Genomic DNA, 19,186 nt, shown 5'->3' on the forward strand with positions numbered 1-19,186 from the left:
AAGTAGTTAGTCATCATCACTTTGGCAGCTTAAAATGATGTGAATTCAAAGTGGAATGTGCAGTGCTGGATCCAAGTCCTTGCAGAGGTGTAAATGTCCTGTTCTAGCTTTCACTGCCAGTCAATACACTGCTAAATTATCTTCAGTGTTAGAATTATCACCCGTGTGCTCTGACCATGCCGAAGATGCTACAGACATGACACTGAGGAGGGATGCACAGAGTGAATGGTATTACACAAGGATGTTAGCAGGCGGTCATAGGCACTTGCATTAGGGAGAGACAGGCTGCAGAACCTGCTGGAAATGCCAATAGATCATTACAAACACTGCTCTTAAGCATCACTATCAGGTAACTCAGTGGTGTGATCACAATGAGGAAAACTTACCAACATCTAAATTCTTCTGTGTGGGAGTAGGGCATATCTGAGTAGCTTAAATACCCCAAAGCACTTTAAATCCAACAGAATGGACAGCAACCCCTTCGGATCAAGGGCACGCTCAGCAAGTTGGTGCAGTCAACACACTGGAGGAAAGGGATACCATCCACAGGGACCTCAACAGGCTTGAGGGGTGGGTGTGTGCAAAGCTCAAGAAGTTCAACAAGGCCAAGTGCAAGGTGATGCACCTGGGCCAGGGCAATCCCAAGCACAAATCCAAGCTGAAGGATGAACAGATGGAGAGCAGCCCTGCTGAAAAGGACTTGGGGGGAATGTGGGGCTAGGCACAACCCAGCAACGTGCACTCACAGCCCAGAAAGCCAAACGTGTCCTAGACTGCACCCAAAGCAGTGTGGGCAACAAGGTCAGAGGAGGGATTCTGCCCCTCTGCTTTGCCCTGGTGGGATCCCCACCAACCCCACCTGCAATGCTGCATCCAGCTCTGGGATCCTCAGCACAGGAAGGACATGGACCTATTGGAGTGGGCCCACAGCAGGCCACAAAGATGATCAGAGGGATTAAGCACCACTCCTGACAATTAAGGTTGTTCAGCCTGAAGAAAAGGCTCTGGAGAGATCTTACAGAATGTTCCAGTACCTAAAGGGAGCCTACAAATGGAGGGGGACTTTTTACAAAGGGCATGTAGTGTCAGGACAAGGGGGAATGGCTTTAAACTGAAAGAAGGTAGATTTAGACTGGATATTAGGAATCAATTCTTTGCAGTGAGGGTAGTGAGGGGTTGCCCACAGAACTTGTGGATGCCCCATCCTTGGAACTGTTCAAAGCCAGGCTGGATGGGGTTCTGAGCAACCTGGACTAGAGAAAGGTGTCTCTGACCACAGCAAGAGGGTTGGAACTGGATGATGTTTAAGGTCTCTTCCAGCCCAAACTACTCTATGATTCTGAATCCACATGTTTCTGCTTTTGAAGATTCTGGAATAATCAGGATTGTAAGAGGAATGACTGCTTCTCCTAGAGCACATCTGTATGTTAAAAACTAATAATCAGGTATTTTTAAAACGACTGAACTGCTAGTTAACCACCTTAACGGACCAGTATATCCCTGTTAAGTTATTGGACAATATGGTTTCTTTTAAATTTTTTTTTATTTCTTTTGTTCTTAATTTTTGTTTGTTGTTGCTGGTTCTTTTGTTTGTTTTAATACAATTAAAGATGTACTCCACAAGAAAAAGCAGAAAGAGTCCTTCTGGAAAAAAACAAATATATTGAACACATACCAATCAAATGGTACAGATATGGGACTGGCTTTGATTTCAAAATTTAAGTAGAAATAAAAAAGATGTAATGCAACAGCTGTTCAATTTCCAAGTCTAAGTAGGCACTGTAAAAAGACATTTCCGCTTTCTCCAGCACACATTCCTGTCTAAATGCTCCCACTGTAATAAACTCCTAGGATCCCAAACAAAAATAAAACCCAACACTGGGAACATAATCTTAGAGTAAAAGTTAATATCCATCCACCCACCCTCTTACAAAAAAGCAAACAAAAAAAAATCCCCCCAAATACAACCTTTCAATGCTGCTGTTTTGACTGGAGCAGAATTGGAGAATTTATAAAGGTTCAAAAGCACCCAAGGCAAGTAGTACAATATAATTTGTTCACTAACTTGTATTGGAAAGGAGATTAAAAACATTGAGATCTGCATCTTGGTACATAAAACTGTTGTCCTGAATAGAGAGAAATCTTTCAGAAAAGTTTTACAACTTGGTGGAAGTTCAGGACCCAGCTTTAGGCACCACTAATTCATGGGGTTTAATTCTGACTTTGTTATAACCACTTTTATATACTGTACATCTACCCTAGTTGTATCAGTGTTGGAACTGCTCACTGGTGTCCCTTTGAACAACTGTAAACTAAACCAAAGTATGCAACTCCATAGGAAGCTAGAGATCAGGTGAATATACAGCCAGTTATATCTCCCCTGCTTCACGCTCCTCCGAGCTCCTCGGCTCTTCCGATCGGCCGTTAGCGCTTTCGTACGAGCGTTTCTTGTCTTTGAAATCCCGCGGCGACCTCTCCCTCGAGCTTCTGTCTTTGTCACGGGATGTTCGATCACGATCTCTTGAACGCTCTTTGTCTCTGGAAGATCTTTCTTTAGAGGATCTGAAAAGTGCAGTGCATTTGAGAATTCAAGTTAGACATGAGCTATCAATCAGCACTTAGGTTTTATATTTTTCTTCTTTTTCCAGCCCAGCTTTAGATTTCTCATACACTTCTGTTTATGTAAGACACCAAATCATTCTACCCTTCTCCCTTTCCTACTTTAAATCCTACCTCAAAGTACTTGTCTTCTATCTACACAGATTAAGTTCAATGTGCTTCACTACATCTCTTACTTTCAGCTTCCACCTCCAAGTTTACATTAATTGGAGTTGAGTGGAAATTTCTCATCTGCAGTCTCTAGTTTAAGAACAGTTTAAGAACAGCCTTTCTAAGACTATAAATTACAAACTTAAAAAACACATTTAAAAACAGGAGTTTGCTTAAAAGTAGCAGGAAATAAACTTGCATAATTCTGGGAGGGAGGCTCTAAATGACAAACACAAAACAAATCTGGAATCTGTTCTACGACCATATTTTGTTATAAGAATTAACCCTTGTGTGACTTTGAAAGGTTGGGGTAGTGTTCTTTTTAGATATAGATAAATAGGCATTTTCAAAACCTTTATGATGGAGACAGAAAAGACCTGTTTTGTTAAATGAACTAGGTAGTTTTAAACTAAATTAGCTACCTGTATGGGAGAAAAATGGAATAGACACCCTCCTCTATATTCCCTTACAGATGCACTTAGGTCTGTTTTTGAAAAACATTCCATCTGTATTTTACCATATACTGCAATCAGAAAATGTTCTAATACAGATTTTTACAGAAAAATTTTAACAGCTAGCCAATCAATTCCTAGTCAAAAAATTTGGTACTCTGGACCATGAGACTGTACTCTCTCCACTTACAGAAAGTAACTGTCACTTAACCGCCAAGCTTCAAAACTAAGGTCTCGAAAATCTTTTACTAATTTCCTTTTGTAAGCTTACAAAGAAGTGAACTTTCACATCAGTTGCTCATCTGAAAAAATTACTTTAGCTACAATGTAGTGTTTTGCAAGACTTAGTACTTGCAAAAAACACTGGGATCCACAGGCATTACCCTATTCCACAAACTACATGTCACAGAAGAAGAGAAACTACATGCTTCATCCTGGATCTAGTTCAACTTGTTCATCAAGTACCTTGTGCCCAAGTCCCCTGCAGGAGTAACTATGATTTAACTCCTGAAATAATTTGAACTATAAGCCCTGCATGTGTGGCCACTTCAAAACCTGACCTTTTATGTTCTTGTAGGTGAACAGTCTCAGGGTTTTAAGACTGAGCACCCTTTCACTGTACTGCTCTCGAAGTATGCCACAGTGGGTAACCTATACAAGACAGGAATTCTGTTTATGAGAAGACCTCCCTACCAAATGCCTCATTGTGCAATCCCAAGTCTTTTAAGCTATGCTCTCCTCATTTGTGTAAACAAGTCAGCCAATCCTCAGGAGCAGACAGCAACTGAATCATTCAAAAGCAACAGCCCCAGCCTGCCCCCTGCAGTATCTTTCCACGAGAGATCCTTGCAAAGCACACAATCTTCAGCTGCAGTGTAAAAAGTTTACTTTCAGACATACCTAAACCTACTTTCATCTGGTGCAGTTCACAACAGATGAGTGTTGGGAACAGCAGCCCGAGGAAAAACCTGAATGCCCTGAAAGTAAGATAACTGCTGATATCCCTGGGTTCAAATGAAAATCAGCTTTTTCACTTTCTATGCTGCATGAAACTGGTATCAACTTGACACCAATACTCTGTAGCACTCATCCAAAACAGAAGTAATATATAACTCTGTTATTGATATATTAAAAAAAAAGAGAATAAAGCACTCTGATGTGTCAAATCATAAATATGCTGAAGTTGTAACTGAAATCTGAGACAGACTCAAAATGTGTTGAAATTACTAAGTGGTAAGCATAAACTTAATTTAGTGTGAACATTCTCATTGTGTGTTGGGAAAAGCCATTTATTTCTAGGGCAACATTCACCTCTTTTTGGAGCTGCGCTCTCGGCTCCTCTCCCTGGAGCTGTGCCTGCTTCTATGGTGGCTGCGGCTCCGGCTGCGGCTGGCGGAGCGGGACCTGTGGCGGTGCCGTTTCTCACGGGATTTGGATCGAGTCCGTCTCTTGCGTTCCCGCGAGGCTGAGCGAGAGCGGTGTCTGCGGCGGTCCCGGGACCTAGACCTAGGAACAGAGAGGGCTTACAGCACACACTGCTCTCACCCAGCCACTCTCACCAGAGTGCTGTGAACATTACACACTCTATGTGTGAGCACATCTGTACAGAGAATGAATGGCCTGCAGTGTTCAGAACCATTGCAGTGTCTGATTCACAGGCAAACAGACAGGGGAAAGCAACATTAGAAAGCCTACAAACTCCTTTTTGACTAATGCAGACAATTTTATAGTTAATTCGTGACTGTATGGCTACAGCATAGCAAATTCAGGCTCCTGAAAGCAAATAAAAATATGAAAAAAAAAAATCTACTTTTTACATTTTAAACTAGTATCTGTATCAAAGAAAGAAGAACTTAATGATGCAGTGACAGGGATCATCTGCCAGAATCTGTGTGTTATGATGTTCTTTAAAAACTGGACTATATTGTTCCCCATAGCTACAACAACAAAACTAATCTGGAAGGTTCTAAACACTACACAAATCTGGCATTTTCTTATTTTTTCCCCCCTCCAAATCACTTTGCAATCATACCTCACTGGTGACCTTCAACTGTGTAGATCTGAAACTACACTCTTACTATTCATGGGTGATCTGATGAGTTAACCTGGTTCTTAGGGATTTTGAAAACATGGGCTTTCACCAAAAGACATTAGCCAGCTTTTGCAAAGAAAAAGCAATTCTCTGTGTTTTAAGTGTTATTTGGGACATGAAGCTGCATTGTAATAGCCACAAAATAGATGTAGATGTATAAACTGAGTAGCATGGTGATAAATAGTGTACAAACACACAGAGAGATGACTATGTAACAGAAAGCTTTGTTTGTAAAGATGGTCATCTTAAACTAACAGTGCTAGACAGTCTTAAAATGTTCCAGCTTGTGAAAGGCTAACTTCACCGCTGGTATTCCTTGTCTGCAGATTTTTATACCTTTTGGCATGCTTGCTGTGGGATCTGGACCTGAAATAAATGGAAAATAGTAATTTTTCTTAAGAGAATCTCACTATCAAATAAAGTGCAATTTAGTAATAATAAACCAGACTAGCTGACCTGTTATTGTACTTCTTGCTTTAGCAGCAAGTATTTAAAGGCCTTTTAATTGATGTCAACATCTTTGTAACACGTTTATCAGGAAACACATCCCTGTTTCATGTTGGTTGGGTCTTTTAAAATTTATTTTTGAGACAACTCTACTAGAAGCCCAGAAGATTATCTAACCAGCTTTTTAACTTACATCCCTCCCACAGAAAAAGTTTCCAGGGGATGTCAGTATTCCCAGATGTCCTGATAGGCAAATAGTACCAAACTGCAACAGATTTCAGAAATTCACTGTTAACCTCTGAAACTTAACGTGTCAAGAGAACTGCAACTCAGGTTCCATTCCACTCCAGCCCCAACAGGCCTGGAAGCTACTATTCCACAGAAGAACAGGGAACTGCTTTCCTTAATCATACACTGAACTGCTTCCAGTAAGAAAAATTTCTAACATCTCTGAAGGAAATTGTTAAGAAATGTAAGGCGATCATATGCATGTAAGCTCACATCTGTCAGGTCTCAAAACAAGGTACACGCCTGAAAATTATCCCAGAGGCCCTTTGTTGAAATATCTAGAGACAATACTATCAGCAGTTTTTATAAATGCTTTTTATGAGAACAATTCCATGTTTTAAGATTTAGAATGAAATTCCATCTCAGTCCTTCTAAGTTTCCAAGAAATGCAAACTATTGTAATTCTGCATATTTAGAAATGTATATGAACTGTATCAGTTTTATTATTAAACATAAATAGGTCATAATGTACATGCAATTAAAACAGATCCCTACCTCCTTAGTTTCTCCCTTTCTTCTCTTTCCCTCTCCTCTCTACGTTTCAGACGTTCCTGATTTCGTTTCTCCTGTTTATCAGCCACAATCCTCTGAAAGTAAAAGAATATATTAAGTTATATTAAAAATTTTTTCACATGAAGGTGCTATAAAAATAATCTAGACAGTTAACATTCAGTTCTCTCCCTTAGGCATATCCCCTTTCCCTTGTGTATATTATTCCCACTCTCTTCCTCAGGATATATACATATATTTTATTTTTTTTCTTGAAGAAACAGAAGTTATTGCAGAAGAGCTGCACATGGGTGTTACATGAAGACCTGAAATATGCAATTAAATATTAAGTTTTTAATAAAGGGGAATTCAGAACAGTAAGTCATGCCTTTAATGTGAGAGTTTCCATGCCAATCCTATCATATTTTGGACACTGGGGAAAGGCAGAAAGCAATCAGAACTGGGAGAGTTAATTGTTTCTTAAAGGACTTGGTTGGGCCAACACCTAAGTTTTGAGGCTACTTGTATCTGTATTATGAGTGTGGGATAAAGTTAGAGCAGATGCTTCAGCTGATAGCCCCCAGGGTGAACTCACTACTACTGGGGACAAGGCACGCTCAGTAGAGGGCCCTCAGGTGTGCAACTCACAACTGGAGATCTGGCCAAACCCAAGTCTTGCCACCTTCTGGACATGATGCAAGAAATTCAACTCTTTGTAAAGACCTTCTTCTGAGAGGTGGAATTGCCCCAGCAGCATCTTGATTAGATCTCTGAGGAGAGCTCTGAGGAAGGAGGGGATAGTTATTGTTTTCTTTCTTTATCGGCAAAGCACTTTGAAAGATTAATTTATTGATGCTTTGGGAATGTGAAATAGTTATCCATGCATATTTTGTTCCAAATGATGTAAATAATTAGTTATTTCAACCCTTTTTGTCAAATTATATCTCTATTTCCTTGTACAACATCAGCAATTTAACTACAAGCAAGGTTTCTTGTTCAAGTGACTCTTTGCATAATTTCATGGTGGGATGAGAGGAAGTACACATGACCTGTTCTAGGCATCTAAGATTTAAGTTACACCAGCTATAGTTAGGAGCCTGAGTTGGCAACATCAACACGAAGAGTTAGCTCTCCGAAGGGCAAGTCACAGTATCCATGCAAGACAGCTGGAATATTACAGAACATAAACCAGTCCATTTATTCAAATCCAGTAGCAGCAATTTCTGCTCTTAGGAATTCAACCAATTTAGCTACTGTCTTTGGTGATTGCTACAGTTAAATTGCTTAACTGAACTGTGAACTCCATAATTTGTCATAAATTAAGGTCATAAATGGCATCAGTGTTCAAATCCATCCTCTTGAAAACCAGAGGTCCAGAATATCATTCCAGTAAGTCTTTCTCCCAGCATATGATTTCTGGTCAAGATAGGTTATAATATTCCAACTGGATTTCAAATGTTCAAGCTACAGAGAACATGCAACCTCCCCATAGCAATTATTTCTGACTTCAAGATATACATAATTTGGTGTTCCCATTTTGGATAGCTACAGCCTTGAGTTGTTGGATTCTATTCAAAATAATTTCCTAATCTTTCTCCAGGTAAAATGAACAATTTGAGTTTTAGTCATTCATTATACAGCAGGTTGAGTTCCAAGCATTTCTTTACATTTTTTGAAAACTTTTCCAAAACTTTTCCAACTTTTCCATCCTCTTTACTAAATGCTCTTGTCAAGAGTCTCCTTATTACTTTTAGTCAATCATCTGGCTAAAAGCAAAGTTCCTTTGGCTATCTCCTATAACTGCTAAGTATGTTTCAACATTGCTGTTGTTCACTCAAAATACAGTTCTCCATTTTAAAAGGAGATTCAAGTTCTTAGCTTCCAAGATGCATTACTTTGAATGTGTGTTTTAATCTACCTCAGTGCAAAAGAGGTCATCTTACAAATCTATCCAGGTAATTGATGCTAAATTAGAATGTTTCGTGTTTTTAGGCTAACGAACTCCCAAAGTTTAAAGTGATATGAAAAAAAAATCACACACAGAGAAAGAAATATTCCATTAAGGGTGCCTGGCAAATAATTAAGTAGGAGCACACACAAAAAATGTAAGAATGATTTACCCTGAGTTCCTCAAGCTTCTCTCTTATTTCAATAAATCCCAAATGTAGTTTTCCTCCAAAGTGATCAGCAAGTCGTCGGTCATTATCATGAAGACCAAGATAAGCCGAGCACACTTCACAAACCCGTAGCTTCTGCTGCTGAAAGCTGGAGGCAGGCATAGAATTCCTGTATACTTCCTAGAAAAGAAAAACATTTGCTGTTACTTCAAAATGCACATAAACACAAGGATGACACTTTACTGAAGATACACTACAAATAACCAAATACAAAATACACCGGAACACCCTTTAGTTAATTCACACTATTCATACTTCAAGTGTATCACTAAGATACAGGGCATGTTTCCTTATTTTGAAAACTGAACACATTTAAAAGCAGGGCATCAACTGTTTTTGCAAATTAAAAAAAAAAAAAGTTGGGTAATTACTACCTTAAGATTGTATTATATAGAAGGATGATGTACTTTTTCATGTACAGCAATGAATAAACAGTAACACTACAATTACTATATTGATGTATTATGAAAATGACACTAGTTTTAATTCTGAATCCCATTTAAAACAGTATTAGTTTCCTGAGAAATTTACCTGCTTTTTAGACACTAATTAAACACATTACCTGAGCAAAATTTACCTAAAGACATTCAGATGATAGATCAGCAAGACTGCCAGCAATCCTTCTGGTACTATTGAAACAGCTGCAGATACTGGTTTCTAGAAATTTCAGTATCTTTGTCTAATACGATATGGAAAAGCTCCTGGTGAATTCTGTCACCTGAACATTACCAGGATCATTTTGACTTTCCTGATACACAAGACATGAACTCTCTTTTAGTGAAGACAATGGATCACTCCACTGAAGCTTTCCAGCATGAGGTTACAACAGGGTTGCCATAGCAAGAGCCATGAGACCAAACCAGGTGCAACCATCACAGCCACAAAGGTAGTGTTCACAGATACAACTGACCAACACAGCCCAACTAAGATAAATGCATCATTTGTGGAAGAAGTACAATTTTAATGGTATAGGAGTATATTGAAGGGTAGAAACTTTAACTGGTTGCCACAAAGCAATTTCTTTAGTTTTATATGTAGCAATTAGCTAAGGAATTGACAGAAATAAGATGTCTTGCACTACACAGAGGCCAAGCAATTTAATATTTGACCCTGCCCTCTCCATCCCCCAATCCTTACACAATCAACTTACTTCTGCTTCTCTTTTCTTTACCCGAGCCTTCTCCACTTCATCCATTACTTTTTGAGATTCTTCCACATTCCCATCAGCTCCGAGCTGTTCTACTTTGGCCAACAGTTTCCCAATTTCTTCATTCAATTCATGAACTCTTTCAGCCTTGAAAGACAAGAAAAGGCTTAACACAGGAAATACTTTTAATTATGGAGAACAATCTGAACTACTACTGAGTTATGATATGCAAAATTAGAAGGACAGAACTAAAAGAAACACACAGAGAGAACTTCTCCAGTTAGAACTAAAACAGAAAATGCCTCTCTGCAAAGAACACAGAAAAAGGCTAAGTTACCAAGTCTATGTGAAGTTCCAGAAAAAGGATTTTGTTCAGAAAACTGCAAATAATTCACACTTATCCATTAACAGTCTTGAAAAATTAATATTTGTACAACCATTTCTCCTAGCATTTGCATATATGTGCAGAAACATTATAGATTTTTCATTCAAAAAAGATATTAAGAAAAAGACATGGATTTTGTTTACTTTATAGAAGAAGGTTGGATCAAAAAGTGAAAGAATTACTAACATTTCTACAGCATGGATTCACAACCAAGTTTCCTGAGGTCAAAAATATCAGAGAGGTCTCTTCCCTCTGCTCTCTTCTGTGCCTTAAAAGGCAATTTTAGGAAGGACAGAATAAATGTATTACTTTTTCCCCCTCTTCAGTAGGAGTTCTCAGATTTGATATATTTTCAAAACTTGAAACTGTCTCCTTAGAAAAAATGGCCTCCAAAAAAATAGCAGTAACTTGTCTGCCATGCTTACTTTAGCTGCAACTTCAGCACTGATCTCTTCCTGGGTTTCTGCTAGTCTTTTCTTAGCCACTTCTGTCCGCCGGTCGCAGTCTGCAATAAATGACTGCAGGTGGTCCATTGCCTAAAACATCAGTAAGAACAAGGATCAATGCTGTCAAGAATATAAATAAATTAGCTGTAAGGCTTCTTCAGTTTATTAAGGCTTCACTTTCACAAGTTTTTATGAGTGATTAGTGAAACAATAATCTACTGGTTTATGCTGACTAATCACACATATTCATAGACATGGTTAAAAAATTACAATCTGCACATTGCCATAGTTTCTAAGTATTTGCAGAATTTTGGAAGTGAATCTGTCTTAAGACAGAAGAAGAAGAAGAAGGAGTAGCAGTGAGTATTTCTAGTGGCATTAAAATTCTTGGAAGGCTATTCAGGATCACTTAATCCAGCCGTGACATTCAATACTGAAACTTTTTTTGCTAGGGTTTAAGTAGGTATATTAACCATCCTTCCAAATAACAATTAAAAACCCCAAACCCTTTTGTCCTAGCAAAGGCTAACTTCCTAGCTGGGAGTTCAAAACAAACTACAGTCTATGGAGACACAGTATATGATTTTTTATCTGCAATATCAAATTACTTTCTTTGTTAAGTGTAGAATTTAAAACTCCATTCAAAGCATGTATACACAGTTTTAACATATGCTTGCTATTTGACAACACTAAGACAGCACTCAGGTTTATCATACTCTGGGAGGCTGTTAACAGTTCTCCTAGAGATGACTACCAAATTAGCATATTATAATGAAGAGGCAAGTATCTTTCATATAACTGTGACAAGAGTTTCTCTGCCTCTTTATAAAATTGCTTTCCAAAAGCCTTCCTTCAGTCTGTAACACAAAATCTGTTGCTCAATTTATCCACCCAAGTACACAAACTAATGCTTTCTCTCCAGCATTAAGACAAAATACATACATCAAGCTCAAAGAAGAAATCTTGATCTTTGGATGCTATTTCATAGTCTGCCCTTAATGCCAGGTCATGCACTTTCAGGCATTCTCCAAGGTCCATTCTCTGAAAAGACAAAGGCAATGCGATTTAACTTTTCAGGTGTGTTACAAGGAATAAGGGTAGCATGATTTTCTTTAACTGTCAAATATTCTGAAGCAAGTCATCTCCCCTGTGGTAATGAGAGTTTAACAAAGCTATAAGATTATACCAGGTCTTTGATAGACATGCATGAATCAAGAAATAATAACAGCAGAGTGAATGAAGAGCTTATCTTATCATGATGGCTGTTTGCATTACTAAGTATCATTGATGTCCTGCAAAAATGCTGTTTTACTAGAAGTTCAAAAAAGTGACTGAAGTGGAACATCATGTATTGAACTTAAACAGTTTAGTAGAGCCAAGTTCCATGAAAATAACTGGTAATTAAATGGTCAAATTCTTGACCTGAACCTGTCTGCACAGTCCATGATAATGTGTTACCATTATATTCATCACCTCAAAGAGCTACAACCACAGCACCATTGTAAGTGCTGCTTAAAAAACATTCTTGAAGCATTTCAAGTAGCACAACCAAAAATCAAATCCCTGCAAAACATTTTGCAAATGAGGGAAGATGAGCTGAATGTTGGACGATGTTCAAGAACCAGGGAAGAAAAAACTTCACTTGTAATCTAAAACCATTCTAGAAGGGGCAGGAAGGAAGCATGGATGTAAAAAGTAAGTAGGCTGCATCACTTATCTTGCATACAATGCCACTGAGGAGAGTGCCCAGAATCTTACTGGGTAACGACTACTGTTTTTAAATTGAATTATGCATAGGAGACAGCATAAGAAATTCTAATTCAGTCTGGTCACGACAGGTCTGGTGACAGGGCAACGTGCACTTTACAAAAACCAAACCAAAAAACTCCACCCACAAACAACCATGAAAAAACCCCAAACCACCACCCCCAAACAATCTGTAATGGAAACAAAACTGAATGAACCCAAAGCAGCCTCTGTGCAACAGCACAGGCTGATATAGAATCATTGGAAGTGATTGTTATTTACAGCACTTAAAACCAGCAGTTTCAGTTAAGTCTGCTCTTAAGGCAGCACTCACTTAATATTAAGAAGAATTAATCCTTTCTTAACATTGAAAGCACATGACAAAAATTGAACTCTGATAGAAAAAGCTGTTACTGTTGTAGTTAACTAACAATTTAAAATCCAAACCTAAAATAATTAATAACTTGCATTGTGAGTTTTGTAAATAGAAGATGAATGTTAACTCAGAATATGCTGCAAGCCGAATGAGTGAGGGTTTTGTTGAGTTTTTGTTTGCTTGTTTTTAATAAAATACTTGGATTTAAGTAAACATTCAAAGCCTCATAAGTACAGTAAAATAAACAAACCCCAATTATTTTAGTCTTTCAAATTTTTACTTGGATTTCCAATGAAACCATTAAAGTAATTTTTATGGAAGCTGTTGGTTTATTTCATACAGAAGTTTCAGATGGAGAAAAAAGCCAACATTGGTAAAATAAAGAATTTTAAAGTTGAAAAGGTTTTTTATGAACTGCAGTTATTTAAATCCCCTTCAGCTACCATAAATCTGTTTTCCGGAAAACATTTGATTGCAATAGGGAACATCTGACTGCAATGATAAAGGAAAAGATTAGCTTTTCCTTTTGCAACTATACAGGACCTCAGCAATTTTGTTAACTGATGCAAATCCACAAAGACCTTGAAGCTGAGCAATGTATTATAGAGGTCTCTTTCCAAGCCATGCTGACATTATTTAAACTGAAGCATTTTTTCAGGAAAGTACTTCAATACTAGGAGAGCAATGTAAAAGAACCTTAAAAAAATTATCTGAAAATTAGACACTTGAAAATTATCCTAAAATTGTGAGAAGAGTGACTTTATGCCGATTCATCTCTTGTACTGAATAAGGTCTTTAAGGCTAAAACTGTAAAACTCAAGGACAATTCTGAAGTTATAAATGCATAGATAAGGTTAGTGACACACTTCAATAGGTCTGAATATAGTGACAAAAACACATCCACCACACACAACCTTCCCGCTATACTAACATGCAATCTGCATACGCTTTGAATAAATGCATAAAATAAAATTGCATCACCCACTAAAAACCCTCATAATTCATGTAACAGTACCATGACTTGCTGTTCACTTTACATGCGTTTTATACTTCTTTCTCTCTATTTAGGTTGGATTCAACCTCCACAAAACAGTACATTTTCTGATTTCTTTGCCTCTTACTGGGAATTGTAAATCCAAAGCCTGAAAGGATGCTAATTAGTCTGAGCCAGCATTACTACAGAGAAACATTCTGTCCTCCCCTTCTCCCTGTGCTGTGCCACTTCCATGCTGGCACATCTGCCTGTGCAGTTGAACACAATCTGGGTAGTGACAGGGTAAAAAACATCTTAGCAAACCAAACTGAGAGGCAAATTTTTCATCAGCATACCTTTGTCCAACTTGTTGGGCAGCCATACAAACGATGTGCTGAGGGTATGTAGGGGACAACACAGTAGTGAATGAACTTAAGAAGCTGGGGTCTCTTACAGTATTAAGATGGCAAATTCAAAAACTGTTGAAAACCTTCAGTAATGTTAGTGGAAATTTTGGGAGACAAGAAGTATGTTATGATTCCTTTTTGTTAGATGCCTCAATCACAACATAAGAAATTTTGGCTCCCCTTCCCCCTTTTGACCCAACAGGGAGCAAGAAGAAGCAGGTACAAGAGAAAAGGATTCTTTATCACTAGTTTTGCTGCTGAAGAAATTACATCATTGTTGGAACTGCTCCTCAACACAGCCTGTACTAGTCCTGGGTAATCCTTTTTAAGTCTTCACAGAAATATTACTACAAAATGTCTTTCATAAAAGTTCCTTTAGCAAACTCCAATGTAAAGAGATCTAAAAAACCCACTACATTTAAAACTCTTTAATAAGTTTGCACATTAAATGCAAAAACAGGCTAAAAAGCACTTCTGCTGGTGCAAGTTATGCAACATCAGGCAAAGACAACTTATCTTGGGGATGATTCATTACTGTCAAAAGTCTATGCTGGGTCATGACCGCCAAGAACCTTAACAAGCACAGAGCAGCTTGCAGTATTATCTGGCTTGTATGGGTAGCTGCAAAGTAGATGCACAGCAGATGAAAGTGGACAGAAGATACAATAAGACACATTATTTTCCTTTTCCACAAGTCCACCTTGCAATTTGGTGCCAAGACATGCTCTTCCCCCAGAGGCAAAGAATAAACATTGGTAGTCTGCCATTTAAAGATCAATCACATTTGAAGCAGAAGATGGCTAAGAGGGAGACTCATGCTCAGACACTGAGTTAATGGAAGGCTTAAAAAGAACACACACTGTTTTTCACTATCAATACACTGACTTTCAGACAGAATTACACTACCAAAAAGTGATTTACAGAGCAGTTCAGATGAACAACACAAAGAAAGGTGAAATCATCCAAGTCCCCAGGCTAGACATAAGTGAAGTTCATTGAGTGAGCTAAGCCATGCTTCGGGCTTTCCGCACTGAGATTAAAATCTGAAGAAAAGCCTATATATATTTGGAGACTCTTTATTTCACATGAAAGTTATTGATAAAGATTAGTCTACATAACCACATATAAAGCAGAGTATCAGGAATCCTTTTGTTATTGCTGAGTTCTACTTAAGAAACTAGTGCATTGTAGTACTTCCTGAGCACTTTCTACAATATTTTTTTTATTTCTTAGTGTTAGATGGGCAATAAAAGTTGACTGACTTCCCAGAGCTGAGGTTTAAAAAACTGGTCTTTCATAAAAAAAAAAACCATTGTATTGAAATTATTTAGTAATAATTTGTCATCCCATCCACAAAATAGAATCTCTTTGGTATAACAAAGAAATATGGATTACTTTTTGTTTGCATAGTGCTACTTCAATCAAATCAGGTAAAAAAAATTACCACATGAATTAATTACAAGTTAACAAGGAAGAGCTGGCCAAGAATCTGGCAGTAGAGCATCTGTAGAGTTTATTTGCAAAATAAATCTGCACTCTGAGTAGCTGACAAATAACTGAATAGGAAACTAAACTCTCATGTGATGCTGTTTCTGGAACATGAAATTAAGGTGGGGTTTTTCTGCCCCTTTTTAGCTCTTGAGCTACCTACCTACAGCAAAATTCTCATTTTAGCACTTCTACAACTGCTACAAGTTCCTTTGACTTGAGCAGAAATTTGATTACTGAATATACTCTATACAGACTGCAGAAAGAGCACAGAAAAGCTGAAGGTACTTAAAACACAAAGGGCTGATGTTGAGCCAAGTGACACAGGAGCACAAACTATCAACTACTTTTAAAACCAGCAGGTATCTTTGACAGGTTTTTGAAAGAAAATACTCTGGGCAGTGTTTGTGTAGATATTTCTTTTTAGATATAAAGATACCAAAGCAGTTCACATTCAGCAAGAGAAGAATTTTTTGTTTGTTTGCTTAGAAAGATCTGACATTGCTGAAAAATTGATATTGGAGGAACCAGATCTCTTCCTTTATCAAACTGTCAAGGCACTACCAGGGTCTGTATGAGAACACTTACTACTGATAAAAAGAAGCTGAAAACAGACTCTCCGCTGAAATCTCCCTTATTATGGAATGCATTCTTCAGCTGCACTACCAATTTTATTTTGATCAGATTTCTAGACTTGTGATAAAACCCATCCTTTCTTGTAGGCAACACATATTTAGAAGGGGATTTAAGTTCTCTGACTCCACTAACAGTTTTAACTTTTGTAGGACTTCACTAGCAGGAAAGAAATGCTGAGTAAAAAAGATGCAGAAATTATTAAGTTTAAGTCTTTAGCAACCACTGAATTCCAGGTATCTTCTGAAGTACAATACTTTTTAAAAGAAATTGCTCCATGTAACCATACTCTCATTTCTAAAGACTTCAAATTAGACTGCTGCTAGTTTTGGTAGTGATGATTTGTTCTTTTCTTCTTATCAAATGAGATAGTTCACTGTTTACATAGTATTTGCTCTTCTAGCCTGACTATAAAATATATTAACACATTAATGATAACCATGCAGAAAGTAACAACCCCCCTCCCCTTCTCAATAAATTAAGCCCATTAAAATGGAATGTGGCACACTCAGTTCACCTTCCTGGTGCTGACCAAAGAAGCTAAGAATACATTTCAGGAGACTGACATGATCACTTGAGAGGACAGCAGTGCACTTCACAATTCATCGCCACCGGGTTGAAGGCTTCGAACTGAGGTAGCTTATGCAAGCCTAATTTAATGTGATTTGCCAAGCTGAAACAGTTCACATGATCAAATCAGTCCTGAACTGAAAAGCTGATACCCTCGGACACAATGCCTTTTAACAGCTTCTAATGCTTTTTCTAGAAGTACAGCATAAAATCACAGTCACGCCCCAAACCACAAGTTTTAAGCGTACAAATAGCTCCAGAGCCAGTGGGACTACTGGCAAATAAATCAACTGCAGATTAAAACTCCTTACTAACATCTATTTGCACATGTGTGAACTATCCAAACTTCTCTTATACAGTAAAAGGAGATGCACACAGTACATTCAAGCGAGCCTAAATGGATTCAGCCCACCGTGAGAAGGATACCCATGGGCAGGTGAACTCCATCTTTTTCTAGGCTCCACTGCCTAGAAACCTTCTAGCTTCAGTGCAAGCTTCAACACCCAGCTCCTCAGTTGAAATCTAAATTTAGATGTCTTAATCTGGAGCTGAATTCCACTCCTAATAAGATTAAAGTTAGCAATGTAGTCAGGTATATTGCTAAACCAGGGTCTTGATTAATGTGGTGTTTAGTCAGTAAGAGCCCCGAAGAGCTCCACGCAATAAATTTAGGAGCATCTAAAGATATGCATAACTGCAGGATGAGCCAACACAGCTTATCTTCAGGTCTGTAATAAATAAAATGCAAGAAATATATTTTTTTTCTTCAATAAATACACATAAATACTAAGTTAATTCATTGAGCAGATAAGAGTTGCAGAACCATCATTTGCAAGACCACGTATAGTATTTGTGAAACTTTTTTCATCAGGCAAGCACCATCAAGTTGGTAAGAAAGCCAGATTAATGCAGAAGTGTTGGGATTTTCAAAGACATCTACTGGGTTACAACTATTCAGGACATTGCTACTTACTAATAGCCTTATTAAAGGTGTTAGCTTTAAATCTTCCCACCTTGTCATTTTCATTACTACTCTGCTATTCATTCAGGAACATACATACAAAGATAGAGAAACACAGACATCTTATTCTTTACATCCAGAGAACTGCTTAACAGGTTTGTACCATTATGGGGGAGTCATCTGACTCCTACACATGCAGCTTCAGTCCCCAATATCAGAATATGGATTAACAAACTTTTTTGTACAGAAAAACCCCAAACACCCACAAACAAAAATCCACCCCAAACTAAAACAACAATAAGACTGCAATCATTAAGGGTAAAAGTGTTAACCCTGTAAGGCAAAAAACAAACAAAATCCTAACAACAAAACCCAACCAACCAAAAAACCAAACAAAAAATCCACAAAAAAGAAATTCGTAGCTGCAAGTAGGAAAATTATTCACTGTCTCATCATCCAGGGTTTATAAAGTCTTACTAATTTCTTACTGTAAAATTTTCAGTTCAAACTGAATGCGCAAGCTCGTAAACCACTGACTTTTATATATAACTGGTGTCCACGTGATCATTAACGCAAAAACTCCTTCACCAGGCAGAGATACTTCTGACTGCTTGATTTGAAATTTCCCAGTCTAAAACCCAGCATCTTAGTAGCACAAAAACATATCCATAAAATAATCCCTAAAAAAATGTATAAACACACTACACCTTTACCAACACATACTGCAACCTGAGGAACATGGGTTTTTACTGTCTAGGGAAATCAAAGCCTTTGCAGAGTTTTGGGAATTTGGCCATTAAGGGAAAGAACACACCAAAATAACAGGGCCTACTCATATGAGTCACTTTGTTTGTCTTGTGTTATCTGTGAATGTCCTCCTTGAGTGGTTTGAAAGAGTGGGTGGCCTAGAGATGTATAGAAGTCTGCATTTTGCAGTGAGGAACAGTAATAAACAGTATCTAGGAATTGTAGATCATCTTGTGACACACCAAAAAAAGGCAATTCATATCCAGTATTTTACTGATAATCTAGTCAATATAGAGACTTAACCTCATAAAATGTCCCCAGAGAACTTACTCTTTCGGGAGCATTCAGAGACTTGAATTAAAAAAAAAGAAGTCACTCAAATTTTGCTACTATAGGTCTTGAATGCAAAGATGCATCAAGATCTTCCTAACAAAACTCCGGAGAAAACTTCACAGCCATTTTCTAAATCAGTGACAAACTGCTCAGTAAGACTCCATGCTTCCTGCCCTTTTAAAAACTGCTGGTGAGAGAGAAGGTCCATTCCTGTAGATCTACGACCAGGTAAACAGCAGAACATCACACAGCCTAGGTAA

At 37.9% G+C, this 19,186-nt stretch overlaps 1 protein-coding gene across 2 annotated transcripts in view; it reads right to left on the reverse strand.

The window, feature by feature from the left end:
- Positions 1–1,524: 1,524 nt before the first annotated feature.
- LUC7L2 (LUC7 like 2, pre-mRNA splicing factor) overlaps positions 1,525–19,186 on the reverse strand; it is a 30,117-nt gene continuing 12,455 nt past the window's right edge. Inside the window, exons 3-10 of one of the 2 annotated variants that reach the window (XM_066550035.1) lie at positions 11,635–11,733; positions 10,672–10,782; positions 9,865–10,008; positions 8,658–8,834; positions 6,544–6,635; positions 5,650–5,679; positions 4,533–4,727; positions 1,525–2,562 (exon numbers count right to left, since the gene is read on the reverse strand). In XM_066550035.1, the coding sequence (XP_066406132.1) occupies positions 2,370–2,562; positions 4,533–4,727; positions 5,650–5,679; positions 6,544–6,635; positions 8,658–8,834; positions 9,865–10,008; positions 10,672–10,782; positions 11,635–11,733 (1,041 nt within the window). In that variant the 3' untranslated portion in view covers positions 1,525–2,369. The remainder of the gene's footprint in view (positions 2,563–4,532; positions 4,728–5,649; positions 5,680–6,543; positions 6,636–8,657; positions 8,835–9,864; positions 10,009–10,671; positions 10,783–11,634; positions 11,734–19,186) is intronic. The other variant, XM_066550036.1, reaches the window with a different exon arrangement.

This window comes from Molothrus aeneus, chromosome 5 (genome assembly GCF_037042795.1).
Source record: "Molothrus aeneus isolate 106 chromosome 5, BPBGC_Maene_1.0, whole genome shotgun sequence".
Classification (NCBI taxonomy): domain Eukaryota; kingdom Metazoa; phylum Chordata; class Aves; order Passeriformes; family Icteridae; genus Molothrus; species Molothrus aeneus.